Consider the following 17,534-nt stretch of genomic DNA (forward strand, 5'->3'; position numbering starts at 1 on the left):
TGGAGATGAGCACCGGCCCCTAGAGTTGGAAACGACTAGCACGCATGTGCAGGGGAACCTTTACCTTTAAGTATATGAATTTGGGGAGGTTTATTTCTCAAATTTGTTGGTTTGGGGAAGGAGGAAGAAAGCAAGAGGTAATTTCATTTACATATAAAAGTAAAGGTTTCTCCTGGCCAGTCATGTTTGACTCTAGAGGGTGGTGCTCATCTCCATTTCCTAGCAGAAGGAGCCAGCACTGTCCAAAGACACTTCCGTGGTCATGTACTTAGCCTGACTATACATCAAGGCACACAAAAAGCCGTTCCCTTCCCACTGAAGTGGTACCTATTTATCTACTCGCATTGGCATGCTTTCGAACTAGGTGGGCAGGAGCTGCCTCAAGGGACGGGCACTCACTCTGTCAGATGACAACCAGGTCTCAAACCTGGGCTGTCAACTTTCCAGTTCACAAGCTCAGCGTCTTTAACCGCAGAGCCATTGTGCCCTTCTTTTTATTTACATATAGTAACAAAGCCCTGGCATAGTTTAATAGCACACAGCTTAGTTACATCTCTTCCCTCCATAAGATACATATTTAAAGTATTGAGATCTAATTTACAAGGATCTTTGACAGAATGGATTCATTCCCAGATGAGCTAGCTAAGCAAAGAGAAGAACTAAGTGGTTAAGTCTCTCACTTCCGCCATACCAAATAACTATTCTATTTTTCTACTCCTAATTTCTCAGGACACCTTGATGCACAACAGGAATTACTTCTTGTTCTGGAAGAGGGAGGTAGATGAGAGAGAAATGAAAACAGATGATGAGAATTCTGTCCTAGAAGCGTTGACTGTCACCTAATTTGCAGTTATCAGTGCCAAGTAACTAATTTTAAAAATTCCCAGCTTTCAATGCCTCTTGATTATTTGCAATTCTTAACTAGCTACTTACTTTTCATGTATTTGTTACCTTGCCTGAGAATATTTAGAATGAAAGGTTGCACAGAAAATATGGAATAAATAAATCTAAGGGTGCGCAGGGAATCGAAAGGGCCAGGTAAATAAAATAAAACCAAAATGAATGAATGGAAAGGTGTTTTAAGGGTTGAACTTTCACTGCATGTCCTTAAATTGATCTACAAAGGTAGGACATTATCTTATTGAACTGTGCAAGAACCTCATGCTCACCAATTTTGTATGTCATTCTTTTATTATGTACACCTACATGTCTACTGAAGTTCCAATGAATTCAAGAAATATTCTGAAATAAGAATCTACTTGTACTGTACATCAACTGTACAGAAAAGAAAAAAATATTTTGAACCATTAAGTGATGCTTCTCATCTCTGCACATAATTGTGTTAATTGCATCTTGATCATCAAATCCAGCCATACAATTCTTCAGAAAACCCCCTTTCAAAGTGTGTGTGAAAAAGGGGATCTTCACAGTAGTGACTCGTCAGAATATGGACCAGCAGAGTTATGCAAAGCTCTTTCAAATATTTTTATGAAAGTCATGAAAATCTTCACGATACCACTTTATAAAGCCTTGGTAAGACCACACTGGGAATACTGCATCCAGTTTTGGTCGCCACAATGTAAACAGGATGTTGAGACTCTAGAAAGAGTGCAGAAAAGAGCAACAAAGATGATTAGGGGACTGGAGGCTAAATCACGTAAAGAAAGGTTGCTGGAGGCTAAATCATATATAAAGGGTGGTTGCTGGAAATGGAGGTGTCTAGTTTAATGAAAAGAAGCACTAGGGATGACATGATAGCAGTCTTCCAATATCTCAGGGGTTGCCACAAAGAAGAGGGAGTCAACCTATTCTCCAAAGCACCTGAAGGCAGGACAAGAACCAAAGGTTTGAAACTAATCAAGGAGAAAAGCAACCTAGAACTAAGGAGAAATTTCCTGACAGTTAGAACAATTACATCAGTGAACAACCTGCCTCCAGAAGCAGTGAATGCTCCAACACTGGAAGTTTTTAAGAAGAAATTGGACAACCATTTGTCTGAAATGGTATAGGGTTTCCTGCCTGAGCAGGGGGTTGGACTAGGTGACCTCCAAGGTCCTTTCCAATTCTGTTATTCTCTTATTTACAGTATATTGCGTATTGTTTTATGTGTACTATCTATCTTATCTTGTCGCACTCCTTTTGTGCATAACTGTGTATGCGAGGGGAGAAGTATTAAGTAGATTGTGGATACTTTAAAAAACAGGAATTGGAAATACAATATGTTACTGTAGAAATACTTCACTTTCTTTCAAAGATACAGGAGCAATAAAAGTGTTGGGAATGGAACTCACAATTACAGGACGCAGCATAGAAATAAATGAACAGAATCGCCCACGTTCTTCAATCAGTGCCTTTCTAACAGCCTGTTTCTCTGTTTCTTCAAGAAGAAGATATTTATCATTCACATCCTGCAGTGCACTGTCCAGCTGGGGCTGGATGTCTCCTCTACCTATTCATAACAGAGGAAAAACAAAAGTTGTTTCAGTGCCAAACAATTGTCAATATAACCTGTAAATATTTGGACCATTTTCTTCCATGCAGCCAAACTCACAACAATGGCAACGTACGTGTGTGCACCTCAAGTGATTGGCTGTCACATCAAAATCAACCAACGTAACCTTGTCTAAATCAACAGCAATGAATTTCACCTTTAACTTCAAGCAGGATTCTAATGCAACTGTATACACAAAGCTTTCTTGTGTTTTTATTCAAACGATGGCATGTAGATGTTTAAAAAGGTTAACATTTGCCTTTCAGGCAACAATCAAAAACAAAATCTATTTATATGTTGGTTTATAACATCTATACAGCTGCCAATCTTCCAACCAACCTTGCATAGCTCCCAATCAAATGATAAATATTTTATCTATTTTGACATTTGATGGTGGTTTTCCAACTCAATTCAGGGGAGCCTTGATGTGGAGTAGCTGTTTAGGGCTTTCTTAAATGAAACGATTAGGGCACAATAAAATTGGATACAAAAGTTTTACTTTCCTTCTTTATAATTTTAGAAATGAGAGTGACTCAATAAAGCAGAACAGCATTAGTATTAAAGATAGCAGCACGCTTTATGTAAGACACAATCAAAGACAGCACATTCTTAGTTAGCCAATTTAGGTAACTTTAAGATGGAATTGAAAGACCACTAACATTGGTGATCAGTCATGATGATTACATGCTTCCTTTGGGATCAAGGCCCTAGGGCAGGGATCTTCAAACTTGGCCCTTTTATGAATTGTAGATTTCAACTCCCAGAATTCCTCAGCCAGGCAAGCTGAAGTCCACAAGTCATAAAAGGGCCAAGTTTGAAGATCCCTGCCCTAGGACCATCAATACTACTTAATGGAGAGAAATTTCAGCAGCTGGTGCTTATGAAAAGCTCCCAAGCAGATAGAGAAACGCTAGAATGCAATACATCTTCTGGATAGACTTTTGATTTCATTCAGCACATCAGATTTTATGTTCTTACGAAGATGGACAATAGGAGTTGTCTTCTGCAATACAGTTATGAGAGAGACTGCAGGTTGTTTTGTGGTGCATTATGAATTTGATACAGAGCAATGCTGAGTCAAAGAAGGCAAGGCAAAATGTTTTGTTTAATATGGAAAGCTGTGTTCTACTTTATCCTTCTTTCCTAGAAATGCTTTTTATTTTGACCTACACTGTCTTCCCAGGTTTTCTAATTTTCCCCATTACTTGTGCCTTTAAGTAGAAATGCTGCAATATTCCGCACACAAAGCATTTACACCAGGGCTTTTCAACCAGTGGTACGTGTACCACCTGTGGTACACTGGCACCTGGCAGGTGGTACGCGACCATCCTAAAAGTGGTAATGGGGGAAGGGAATGAGCTGAACCGGTGGCAGCACTGCACAAGCCTGAGCGAGAGACGGCTGGAGCTGCAGAGCTGTCAGGGCTCAGCGGAAGCACCAGGATCTGTGCTTCTTCGGGGCTGTCAGGGCTCAGTGGAAACGCCAGGATCAGCACCAGGCTCCAGCTGGAGCTCGGCACTAATCCTGGCGCTTCTGCTAAGCCCAGAAAAAGCACCGATCAGCTGGAATGTTGCAGCATCTCCAGGGTCTTGTGATTTACATTCAGATGCTTGGCAACTGATTCATATTTATGATGGTCACAGTGTCCCAGAGTCATGTGAAGTGACCAAAACCTGCTGCAACTACCCAGCAGATGGGGGGGGAAATAAAAACCAAACACCCCCCACCTCACCCCCACTGTCAATCTTCAACAGAAATGCTCATAACAATGAAAACCTCAGACAAGAGGAAGAGTGCTGCCGGGAAGGCAGGCAGGTGTCTTGCTTGGCTGTGGCTTGGGGGGCACTTTTTTCAGTGCCATTGTAACTGACCTATATGAAGGTTATGCAACAACTCTGAAAGGAATTATGGTCTTTCCAGAGATAAGACAGAGGCCATACACATTCTAAAAAACAGATGCTAGCCACCCCCAATTTAAGTCACTCGCACTTTAGAAGCAAAATTTGAAAAAGTTGGTGTGTGCTTATCCACCTGTTTATGTGTACCTGTGTCCTGACTTATTGCAGATTTTTGACAAAGAGGAAAAGAATCTTAACAAGAAAAACACATTTCAATAAACAGGTAACCGAATTCAGTTTAAGCTGCAACATTTCAAAGAAAGCAAATATTTGTATCTCCAATGTATGAATAGTGTTTATCTCCTGTCAAATACCCTTTCAGCATTATTTAAGAGTATTAGAATGACATATTATATTATTATATTATTCTAATATGCTAATAGCATCTTACGAAGTTTATATTTAATTTCCAGATTATATTTGTTAATACTGTATCTAAAACCTAGCTAAACAATGGAAGGCAAAGGTATTAACCCAAAGAAAGATATTATGAGATGTGGAGGGCACTGCAAAAGAAGACAAACTAAAGTTGTGAGCTGGTTCAGAGGGCTTAGTGTGAGGTTGAGTCTGTGGATTAAAAATGCAGCAGGTTTTACATGCGGCTAAACAAAAATGTTCCATGAGGTTTCAGCTGTAGAATAATATGGATAAAAAATATAGTTCCAAGAAACGAAGGATTACAAGGATTAATATTCTAAAGCCCAGATACCCTGTTGTGTGCATTTACACGTTTAACCAGGTCAAATAAACACTCAGTAATTAAATTTGCACAATAAGCTAAGCTTGATTGGAGTTAATTTTGGTTATGACTTTTAGAGGTTTAATATGTAAACTCACAAGAAACTAGGTTAATTTAAATAGCGCATTGTGCAAACCTTGGAAGTGGGCTTATTCCATAAATACTTGAAGCTTGTTATAGGAATATCTCTGAATCTACATGTGTAACTTCACTTCCTTTATACCAACAATTCTTTTCTCCCTCCTGGCTCTTCCAAATATTACTGTTTTTGCATCTTAAATCATCACAGTCTTAGAACTATCAAGAAGCATAATTAATTCAAGAAGCTGAAGGGACTGTATGTAGCAACTGTTAAAGCCTTGATTTCCACCATGAAAGCCACCAACCAAGAACAGCTTGATTACACCTTAGAATAAGAGCCCTTTTGATAGGCTGAATCAATCACCAATCATGTCTCAGTTTCCTGTCAAGGAACGGTTTTCCTAGGACAGGGGTAGGCAACCTTGGCTCTTTTATGACTCGTGGAACTCCCAGAATTCCTGAGCCAGCCATGCTGAGGGGAAAGGGAGAGGTTTCCAAGCTGAGCCATGCTAGCTCAGGAATTCTGGGAGTTGAAGTCCACGAGTCATAAAAGAGCCAAGGTTGCCTACCCTTGTTCTAGGTCATGGGGCTCAAAGTCACTCAGCTACCACTAATCACAATTGTTCAAAGAATCACTGATGATGGGAATGCCATTTCCTGCAGACCTATTCAATCTCTACTGAAGGTTGCTTGCAATTTTTAAGATCCACCAAAGTTACATCAATTGTTAGCTGAATTTCAAAGAAAAGAACAACTAAACTGAGCCTGGACTAGAATTATCTGGCTATTCAAGTGCAACTGTGCATGTTGGAGATATATACCTAAAAATACTAATTCAGAGCCCAAACTCTCCAGTTAAGTCCTGCGAGATACCATATGAATGTAAGTAAGTAGGAGCTTAGATGTACAGGAGTTTCAAATCTGTGGTTCAATCAATTTCCAACTATCAGGATGAAATTTAAGAAACCATCAATTTCAGGTTCTTACAGTATTTAATATCAGCGTTATCAATTACCTAAGGATGAGGGAAACTTGCAATAGTTGTTGGAAGCAAAAATCCTAGCTTTCCATCTATATAGGTGGCTGGCTCAGTCAAAGTTCTTTTTGTCAAATTTCACGACTAAGTTTTTCTTTTATCAATATGCAGCATATTCCCAGAATTTAATGGATCTCCTTGCCTAGGCTAAGGTTAGGATACAGCATATATCTATACCACTTACTTTGCACGTATACCAAATCACTTATACGTATCCATTACTTCTCCATTACCTCTGAGAGAAGCCATTCAGAATGCCAACAGAAGGAAGAGGAGAGATATGTCAGACCAATTCAGGGGCAACAGATAAAAATGCCTGACTCATAATCTCATTTGATGTATATATTTGTTCTAGAAGAAACGGATACACTGCATACGGTTTGTGGGACATATATGCTCACAAACCCATTACAAATAGCCCTTGATTTACAATCACAATTGAGGACAGAATTTCTGTCGTTTAGCAGCACCATTCTTTGGGGTGACACACCGGCATTCACCTGACAACTATTCTGAAAGACACATCCCGTTCTCGTGTGCTTTTTGGACGGTACGGAGGTGGCTTGAGAATGAGGTATGCTCTTGCGCAACCTCCAGATCTGCTGAAAGTTGCATGAGAGGGCTGTGGTCTCGTGGGTGTTTTGTGTGTGCCCTCTGGAGCCTCCCAAAATTGTGTAAGAATGGGGGGGGCATGCTTTCATGCAGTTTTTGGGAGAGGTCACAGAAGAGCATTCTCTGGAGCTGCTTAAAGGAAAAGGCCTCGTGCAAGCTGGAGCAGCCCCAGGTGTGCCACAGGGGGGCTGTCAAGGGTCAGAGAACACGGCCTGAAGGTAAGTGGCATGTGACAGATCCTGGAGAATGGCGTGAGGCAGTCTTTTGAGTGGCATCAGGGCAGCGGTGACTCCACTTCAGGTCCAGCCTTGGCACTGCTGCCAAGTGCTGCTGTTCAGCATGGCCAGGACGGTGGGGGGATAGATAGAAAACTGTTTCTCCTTTGTTCAGGGTGTGTGTGTGTGTGTGTGTGTGTGTGTGTCTGTGTTTCTTACCCGCCGAGCCCAAAAGGTTCACTATCACTGCACTAGTACCATAAAGTGACCACCGCCAGAATGACCCCAACCAGCCACCAGGAAGAGTGCAGGGTGAAACTTACCCAGTGCCTCTGCTGTCAAGAAAGCTGAGCATGATGGGAAATAGCAGGATGCAAAAATTGACACACACAAAAAAAAAGGAAAATAAAAGAAGTCAAAACCAGCGTTCCAGCACTCCAAGGGTTCAATCATCATTCTAAGCTTGAAGAGAAACACACTGATCCCAGCTCCATTTTTCCAACAAAATCTTTTGCATAAGTCTTTTTCTGAGTTACGAGTCATGGGGTGGTGATGGTCCTTCAGCTTTTTATTTGTCAACTAAACCTGATTCATCTTGATGAATTGGAACAGGAACCATAAAAAAAACATATTCTGATCCTTCAAATCATGACTCAAGACGATCCTCTTTTTTTTTCTGTTCACACATTCTGGCTCTTCTTCCCCCCCCCCCCCCGCCAATGTCCAATCCTTTGGCCCAAGAGAACCAGAAAATACCAGCCAAGCTAAGTCCAAATATCCTAAGTTAGAATTTGAAAATAATCTCATGAAATGGATTCGCAAATGTTGGGTAACAAATTGAACCTTGCCATTTGGCACAAGACCTGCCTGGTTCAAAAAAATTATAGTTAAAGAAATAGGAAAGGAGACTAGCAACAGAAATGGGAAAACAAAGGAGTGTATTAAATCTTCAATAACTCGGGTTGAAAACAGCCATCAAACCGCTTTCTCAAACTTCTATCCTCTAGGTAAATTGGATTATAAATACTATTATTCCGCATGCTTCAGTAGTTTGCCTGTGTTTTATCCATGCTGTGTGACCTGCATGGGTTCCTGGCTTTTATCCGACTGCCATTCAATATCCCCTTTATAGCCAGGTTACTTGTGCAGTCACCACTTCCAGAAGAGATCAACCCATCCCAATTGGATTAGATAGGGTGGGATCACTCTAGGTCCCCTCTATTAAATATGATCTTCTGGCAAGACCTAAGAAGCCAAGCTTTTCTGTAGCTGTACCTACAAAATGGAACTGTCTCTCCCTGATGTTGTGTTAAAAGTGTGTGTGGGTGTGTGTGAAAGCCCTAATAAGCAGGCATATACATAGAATGAAGGCTACTGCTAAGCTTGTAAGCCGCCCTGAGTCTTCGGAGAAGGGCGGGATATAAATGGAATTAAAATAAAATAAATAAATAAATAAATAAAATAAAAGGGTTTTAATCTTTTCTTTTTATGATTTACGAATGTTTCTTGGCCATCTAGGGTTCTTGCATATAATAAGCAGCCAATTTTCCCCCCCAAATAAATGAAGAATACAAAAGGCAATCGAGATTAAAATAACATACTATGTAGCAATTGCATCCCAACACAATTATTACAAATATTAGCGATGCCTGTTGCTGTGGATATTGTTTGCTTTCTGGGTTCAATATTGCCACTTCTACTCCAAGCAATTTTGTTCAAACTCATTGATAACAATTCATCGGCGCTAAACCAACAAAACTGGAGCTGACCAGATACTTCTCTCTGTATTGTGTGTGCGATTTTTAAAAAATTTATCCCACGTGTTTTGTATTCTTGGAACAGCTGAAATAGTTTCCGAAGTTGACTGCAAATCTGCCATAACTATATTTTTACAGATCTAGAAAAAACCAGGCTTAAATCTAACAGATAAGTGGTCCTTGATTTACAACCGCAATGGAGCCTACCAATTATATTTGTAAGTCGTGATGGTTGCAAAGTGGGTCATCACACGACTGATCCGATTTTATCTTTTCTTAATCGTAGTCATTAAATGGTTAACTTAAGTGGTTAAATGAAACCATTGTTCGCTATGGGGTATATTTTTTTGCCAAAAACTGGAAATGCTGGGTTTGGGCAAAAATGTCATAAATTGCAGCCATGTGACTGAGGGACTCTGTAAACGGCTGTAAATGGGGGTCAGCTGCCTAGCACCCAAAATGTCACATGACCGGGGAGGCAGAATTTTAAAACTGGGTCTTAAGTACCTTTGCGAGTGTCCATCATAACTTTGATGGTTGCTAAGCAACTGATCATAAGCCCAGGAGTGCCTGTATTGTATTTTCACTTTCACTTTGTTTGCCTGCTTTTTTCTTTACTGAAGCTTGTGAAGAATTGATGCCACAGACACTGATGCTTCTCTTTTTGTTGTTTTTGATTCACAATGCCATCTTCACCAACTGCTTTTTAAGCTGTGATAGGTGCTATGCAGTGGTATTCATTGCAGTGACTTAGATTCCCTCTTTTTTTTTTCCTTCCTCCCCCAAATTAATTTCTTCTTTAACGGGTTTTAAAGAGGTTGCTCATTTTTAGCTACAAGTACTTCCAGATGTTGTTTTTGAATTGCCCACCGAGAAAAAGAACTTTGCCATGGACAATATATTTTCCCAGTGAGATGCTTTCTGTTGAAGACTTTTGGAAATGCTTTGCCAGAAAGTAAAATAACTCCCCATTTATAACCCTCTTTGCATCTGTCAATAACATCCAAAATGGATACCCATTTTTGATAGGAGGGGATACTATAATTGCCCACCATTAAAAAAAAAGTCTAGTTCAGCAGCTGACCTAAAAACTAATTGGGGTGGGGGGAAAATGCATAAGAGAGAAGAAGGTTACAACTAAACATTTGAAAATTCTTCTCAAAATATGATTTTAGATCTACAGCGCTGAACTTGCCTACGCTAGATTTTGTGCTAGTTTCAATATATTACAGGTAGTCCTTGACTTACAACCATTTGTTTAGTGACCATTTGAAGTAACAATGGCACTGAAAAAAGTTACTTACAACTGGTCCTCATGCTTATAACCGTTGCACCATCACCACAATCACATGATCAGAATTTGGGTGTTTGGCAACTAGCGTGTATTTATCATGGTTGCTGCACCCTGGGCTCATCTGATCCCCATTTGAAATCTTCTCAGCTGCCTTGCAACAAACAAAATCAATAGGACAGGGGTCTTCAAACTTGGCCCTTTTATGACTTGTGGACTTCAACTCCCAGAATTCCTCAGCCAGCGTGCCTGGGAGTTGGAAGTCCACAAGTCATAAAAGGGCCAAGTTTGAAGACCCCTGCAATTGGGAAAGCAGCAATGGCTTAGTGATCACGTGATTTGCTTTTAACGACTGCCGTGATTCATTTAACAACACCAAAAGGCCATAAAATCAAGTGCTACTCGCTTACAACCACCGTGCATAGCAACAGAAATTCTGCTCCCAATTGTGGACGTAAATTGAGGACTGCCAGCATGTACTTTCTGTTCAAACAAGATTCTAGCGCAGTGTTTTTCAAACTTGGCAACTTTTAAGATGTGTGGACTTCAATTCTGGGAGTTGAAGTCCATTCATCAAAGTTGCCAAGTTTAAAAAACACTGCTCTAGAACTAATCCTACACCAGGACCCAAACAATACTGTTTTTTTTTCTTGCCTGTTTTTCTCCCTCCCTCATCTCAAATATTTTCCTACCACTCTGTTCTAGGAAGGAAGGCCCCCAGGCACCTTTGATGTGAATGATGTAGAGCTGGCCACGCCCACCCAGTAGGCCACGCCCACCCGGCCCGCCAAGGGCAACTGCAATACTGATGCGGCCCTCAGTGAAATTGAGTTTGACACTCCTGCCCTACCCCATAACCTCAGAGTAGTTTTTCACTCTACAAGCCATCTTCCGGCAGCTGAAACTAGAACAGCAGGGTTTTCAGTGGAAAAACTGACTTCAAACCAAGGCACTAACTCCCACCATTAAAAGGTATTTGTGGTTTAACTGATGAAAAAATGTTAAAACATCTGTGTGAATTACAGGTAATTTTCAACTTACCACCACAATAGGGAACACAAAATCTGCTGCTGTGTCATTATGTGACCATACTTGATTTTACAACCTTTTTTTGGCTGTAGTCGTTAAGCGAGGCATCACGTGGCCATGGCATGCGGCCTTAAATGGCTTCTGCATTGATTTTGCTTATTGGAAACTGGCTAGGAAGGTTGCAAATAGTGACCCTGTGACTGCAGGATGGTGCAATAATATTGTAAATGCACAACAGTTCCCAAGCGCTGGATCATGGAGATATTAGGTAAAGGTAAAGGTTCCCCCGCACATGCGTGCTAGTCGTTTCCAATTCTAGGGGCCGGTACTCATCTCCGTTTCAAACCCGAAGAGCCAGCGCTTGTCCGAGGACGTCTCCGTGGTCATGTGGCCGGCATGACTAGACACCAAAGGCGCATGGAACGCGGTTACCTTCCCACAGTAGTGGTCCTTATTTTTCTACTTGCATTTTTACGTGCTTTCGAACTGCTAGGTTGGCAGAAGCTGGGACGAGTAACAGGCGCTCACTCTGCTACGTGGCACTCGGGATTTGACCCGCCAAACTGCCGATCTTCTGATCAACAAGCTCAGCGTCCTAACCCACTGAGCCACCGCGTCCCTATGGAGATATTACAATGGTCTTAAATGCCAGGACAGTCATAAGTCACTTTTCTCAGTGCTGTTGTAACTTTGAATAGTTGCTGAATGGATGGTTGTTAAGCAAGGATTTCTTGCAGTTCTACTGCCTTAACCACACTGAATTCTGCCCAGGTCAAATAAATTCCCAGCAATCCAAAAGTATTGACCATAGGAATAGCACAATCTAAAAATGGAACACCAAAAGGATTTTACCAGTACATCAACCCGTTTCAGCTGGTACCCTCACTTCTGATTTTAGAGTCAACTCAAAAATTTTAAACTTGTCTTTTAACAATCTGAATGCCTTGCAAGGATGAACAGTTGCTTTTATTATGTAGCACTGTTATATGAAGATTTTGCTTTGATAGCAATACACTTAAGACTTATATACCGCTTCACAGTGCTTTACAGCCCTCTCTAAGAGGTTTACAGAGTTATCATCTTGCCCCCAACAATCTGGGTCCTCATTTTATCGAACTCGGAAGGGTAGAAGGCTGAGTTTGCCTTGAGCCAGTGAGGATCAAACTGCCAAACTGCAGACAGCTGGCAGTCAGCAGAATTAGCCTGCAGTACTGCAGTCTAAGTACTACACCACCATGGCTTATAACCTTATAAGCATTCAGAGATCAATTGGGGAAGTGTAAAAATCTTGTTAAACGTATAAATGGGTTTCCGGCCATTCTATGTGGCAGTCAGCATAACTGTTGCATTCCAGTAATTTTCCTACTGCTGTCCAACACTGTGATTTTCAACAGATTGATTAATTTTGCAAAAAGAAGCTGTTATCTGTTTGTTTATATTATATTTTGATCCCTCTGCAATCACAAGAAGATTCTCAAAAGCTACGTCAGTAAACTAAAAGAAGAGGCAGTTAATCTATTCTCCAAAGCACCTAAGGGCAGGACAAAAAGTAACAGATGGAAACTTAACAAAGAGATACCCAACTTAGAACTAAGGAGAAATTTTCTATCAGTGAGAACAATTAGTCAGTAGAATAGCTTGCCTCCAGAAGTTGTGGATGCTCCATCACAAGAGATTTTTAAGAAGACATTGGACAGGAATGGTATAGGGTCTCCTGACTGAGCAGGGGATTGGATCAGAAGACCTCCAAGGTCCCTTCCAACTCCGGATATTCTGTATTCTGTAACTTTGCAGTTAAAACTCGCAAGCCAATCACTTTGGGGCTCCAAATGGGAGCGTTTAAATACTAAAATGTACGTGTTACTTGAAGAAGAGAACTCTTCTTTCCTTTTCTTGTGAGCAAAATGTTGTGTCCTGTTTCACAGACTCACCAATTTCTTGAAACAGAAGGGAAGAATTATCCAGCCAAGGTTACATACTTGGAGGAGGAGGAGGAAGACACATCCCCATAATTTTCTAACTTATTATTTCTCAGTAGCATTTCTATTCTAATTAAGAAATCATAATATACAAATACAGCTTTCAATTTTGAATAAACAACATGCCTTTGATGTTGCAAGAAGCACTCCTATGGTCCCAGAATTGCGGATGAAAATTAAATTGGTATAAAAAAACCATGTCTGTGTTCATTTTCGGGCCTCCGGCAGTCCTAGACTTATCTCTTCAACGTCTCTGGAGCAGTAAACTTGATTGATTTATTTGTTTGTTTATTCTCATTTTTTAAGAAGGTGTGCACTTCCATAATCTAACTCCATTAAATTTCAAATGTACTAATAAGGGTGGCTCTGGAATTAAGTGGAACCAGCTTTTTGTCCAATTTTGCATTCCACTGAGAAGCAATAATTCTGTCTAGCAAGTTCAACAAAGGATGTCACTCAGGGTTGATCACAGATGAGGAACTGAAAGCCAGCTCAACAGCAATATGGAGTCATATTTTTGCAACTTTTTGCTTCGGGATAAAAGTGGAACCTTCTGATCAGGTCTCTATCAAAACAGTGAAGGAAAAATGAGAGAGCCATACCTTTCTTTGCTTTCTTCTGAAGCTTCAGGGTATCTGAAGATTTCTTTTTTATTTCCTGGCGTGCTTTTTTGTATTCTATGAAGAGAGTGAGAGTAAGAGAGAGATTGTATATAAACATATTTGATGGGCAATGGTGCTAGAAACACAAATTTAAGGTGCTGGTACTTACCTTTAAAGCCCTACATGGCTTAGGCCCGGGATACTTGCAGGACCATCTGCTACCGGGAACGAATTCCCATCGCCCAGTATGCTCACACAGAGAAGGCCTCCTCGGGGTACAGTCGGCTAGACAATGTCGGCTGGCGAACCCCAGGGGAAGGGCCTTCTCTGTGGGAGCGCCAGTCCTATGAGCTTAGGATGGCCCAAGATCTCCGGTCCTTTCACCGCGGCCTCAAAACACTCCTTTTCCACATGGCTGACCTGGACTGACAGGCATTTTAATTATGTTTACAATTTTTAATTTATTTTTAATTTTTAATTTTAATTTATTGCACAGATGACTTTAATTTTAATTTTATCTTAATTTCTGTTATATGCTATTGTTGTTAGCCGCCCTGAGTCCTTCGGGAGATAGGGCGGGATATAAGTCCCATTAATAAATAAAAAATAAATAAATAAATTTGCAATGTTGGAGAAGAATTTTAATAGTAGTACAGCAAAAGCATAAGCTGTGCTGAATTCAGTGGGCTTATGCCAAGGTAAGCTTATACGAGACTGAAGTTTGAGCAACTTTCATTTTAAGGCCCTAATGCATTTAATAGTTTGCACAAACAAAGGTCAAGAAAGAATAGGAAAACATAATCAACTGAGGTTAAAAGGTAAAGGTAAAGGTTCCCCCGCACATGTGTGCTAGTCGTTTCTGACTCTAGGGGCCGGTGCTCATCTCCGTTTCAAAGCCGAAGACCCAGTGCTTGGCCGGCATGACTAGACGCCAAAGGCGCACGGAACGCTGTTACCTTCCCACCGTAGTGGTCCCTATTTTTCTACTTGCATTTTTTACGTGCTTTTGAACTGCTAGGTTGGCAGAAGCTGGGACGCGTAACAGGCACTCACTCTGCTACATGGCACTAGGGATTCGACCCGCCAAACTGCCGACCTTCTGATCGACAAGCTCAGCGTCCTAACCCACTGAGCCACCGCGTCCCTCAACAGAGGTTACAGGGAGTCATAAGTAATCACAGAAGGGATTCTTAGCAATTGCAACAGATTGCCATGCCTTCCTTTTTTATATAGAAGAATAAGGTCACAGTACTAATCAATTTATGATCTGGAACAAGAAGGGCCCTTTTTGACCAGCAGTTTGAATGTATACATATCCTCCTGTACCCAAAAACAAAATATAGGACAAATCAAGCAATATTTTTGTGCCACTTTAGATACTGACAATTTTATTACAAAACGGACTTGAGACTTCATTCATCTCAGCAGATGCTTAAAAAGCCAGGTGTGTGTGTGTGTGTGTGTGTGTGTGTGTGTGTGTGTGTACGTACACAGCAGGGGTCCCCAACCTGTGGGCCGTGACCCAATACCGGTCGGTAGCCTGTGGACCACCAGAATGGCTGTCCATGCACGTGGATGCCAGCACCGCCGTGGGTGCGTGCAGCCCGCTTGCGCATGAACATGGGCGCTAGCACCACCACCCTGCGTGTGTCCATTTTGTGCATTCACGTGCGCATGTGCACATACACTTTCCTGCTCCTCCCTTTCCCTCCGCGCTACCTACCCAGAAAGTTTGGGGAGCTCTGGTATAGAGCATGTGCGTAAATACAGCATATAGAAGAGGATAAATCGTAAACTGGGTGATCAGAGCAAAATCTGTTTGCTTTTTTAAAAGGCCATCACATTATCAACAGAAACTATTGTGCATTATCATAATGTTGAAAATGTTAAGACCATGGAGGGTAACTCACTGCTCAGTGTAGGAATCCAGGTTAAAGCATCTACAGCAAATGTCTATCCAATTTTTAAAGGAAGACCTTTTGTGCCTTTCTTATATCTACGCCTAGATATAGATAGATATATAGATATAAGAAAGGACGCAGTGGCTCAGTGGGTTAGGACGCTGAGCTAGTCGATCAGAAGGTCGGCAGTTTGGCGGGTCGAATCCCAAGTGCTGCGTAACAGAATGAGCACCTGTTACTCGTCCCAGCTTCTGCCAACATAGCAGTTCGAAAGCACGTAAAAATGCAAGTAGAAAAATAGGGTCCACTACGGTGGGAAGGTAACAGTGTTCCGTGCCCCTTTGGCATCTAGTCATGCCGGCCACATGACCACGGAGACGTCCTCGGACAAGCGCTGGCTCTTTGGCTTTGAAACGGAGATGAGCACCGGCCCCTAGAGTCAGAAACGACTAGCACGCATGTGCGGGGGAACCTTTACCTTTACCTTATAGATATAAGAGAGATGGTGGACCAATTATTGTGATGCTAAAGGCCACAATTTGAGTGTAACTTGTCAATATGTGAGTGGCGAGTATTTTTAGGGAAGTTTTGAAAGGTTTGCTACTTGAAATATGACATTCTTACAGGGTACATTTTAAGGCCTACACCGTAATTTTTATCTGCTTCCCATCTCATTAAATGTCACCTTTGATCTTCTGCTGCAAAAAAAAAAAAGGATTTGGGGACAATATCAGGGTTTCAAGTTCTCCTGCCCAGCACCAGGCAACTGGCTGGATTGTTAAAACAGTTTCTATTGTTAGGAATTTTTCTTCTTAATATCCTGCAGGAATGTGCCTTCTTGTATATCAAGACTATTGTTCCGTGTTCTGAGACAGCTGAAGTCTTGCCTCAGCAATAACTGTTTAGGGAATGTTGCTGTTAACATTGTGGGAGCCATTGTCTGAAAGGAACAAACTCCTCAGCAGGCAGATTTTAACAGCCTGTAGGGGAAACAGCAAATAGCCTTGAAGGACACAGGAAGAAAAGCTGCAGGGGGGGAAGAAAAGCGGGGTCAAGAAAAGAATTTGAGAAAATGTATTAGCCAAGCCCCTCCTTCGTTCACAAGGAGAGAATGTGAGGGAGGAGAGAAGGACATTCAGACTTGCAAGATTCTGTTGCCCAAGCTCAGGGGTAGGCAATCTTGGCTCTTTTATGACTCATGGACTTCAACTCCCAGAATTCCTGAGCCGGCATGACTCAGCTTGGAAACCTTTCCCTTTCCCCTCAGCATGGCTGGCTCAGGAATTCTGGGAGTTGGAAGTCCACGAGTCATAAAAGAGCCAAGGTGGCCTACCCCTGGACTAGCTGTTATGATCAAAGTAGTTCTGACATCTCTATATAGGTAGTCTTCGACTTAAAACCATTTGTTTAATGACTGTTCAAAGTTACAACGGTGCTGAAAAAAGTGACTTATGGCTGTTTTTCACACTTATATGACTATAGCAGCACCTGTGACAAGCTCGAAGCGCTCGCATGATGTTGCCACCATTACTGCTTCTCAGCTTGCCAACACGCTAGGGGGGAGGAGAGAGGGAAGCGGAATGCAGGTTCCTAACAACAAGCCGTGGGAACCAAGAACGTTTCAACAGGCATTGCCAGCTCACAGAGACACTTTCCCATAACAGTATTTCAAGACTTTATTGGACAGTGTGACCTACACTAACAAGGGGACGGAGGATTCTATATTTTAATTATAGTGGTTTGAGCGGGAAATATCAAGAGTTGGTTTTGCTTTCATTTGTGCCGAAATGATGTACTCAATAAAGTTTTGCATAAAAAGAGATTGGATCGTCTTGTTGGTGCTTACTCAGTTGGGTTCATCAGTTGGAATCTTGACAACCTGTGTGGTCCCGTGAACAAAATT

The 17,534-nt window shown here is 41.5% G+C and overlaps 1 protein-coding gene and 1 long non-coding RNA gene across 4 annotated transcripts in view; one reads left to right on the plus strand and one right to left on the minus strand.

Annotated features, from left to right (window-relative positions):
* The window catches only part of MTSS1 (MTSS I-BAR domain containing 1), a 162,280-nt gene that overhangs the window by 23,281 nt on the left and 121,465 nt on the right, over positions 1–17,534 (minus strand). For all 3 annotated transcript variants that reach the window (XM_081323293.1, XM_081323295.1, XM_081323294.1), the window contains exons 6-7: positions 13,731–13,805; positions 2,292–2,449 (exon numbers count right to left, since the gene is read on the minus strand). In XM_081323293.1, coding sequence (XP_081179419.1) covers positions 2,292–2,449; positions 13,731–13,805 — 233 coding nt within the window. The remainder of the gene's footprint in view (positions 1–2,291; positions 2,450–13,730; positions 13,806–17,534) is intronic.
* On the plus strand, positions 772–17,276 carry LOC308665363. Its single transcript, XR_014025891.1, has 3 exons — positions 772–863; positions 4,558–4,612; positions 17,114–17,276. It is a non-coding gene; the product is annotated as an uncharacterized lncRNA (long non-coding RNA).

Source organism: Vipera berus (genome assembly GCF_964194415.1).
Source record: "Vipera berus genome assembly, chromosome: 3".
Classification (NCBI taxonomy): Eukaryota; Metazoa; Chordata; class Lepidosauria; order Squamata; family Viperidae; genus Vipera; species Vipera berus.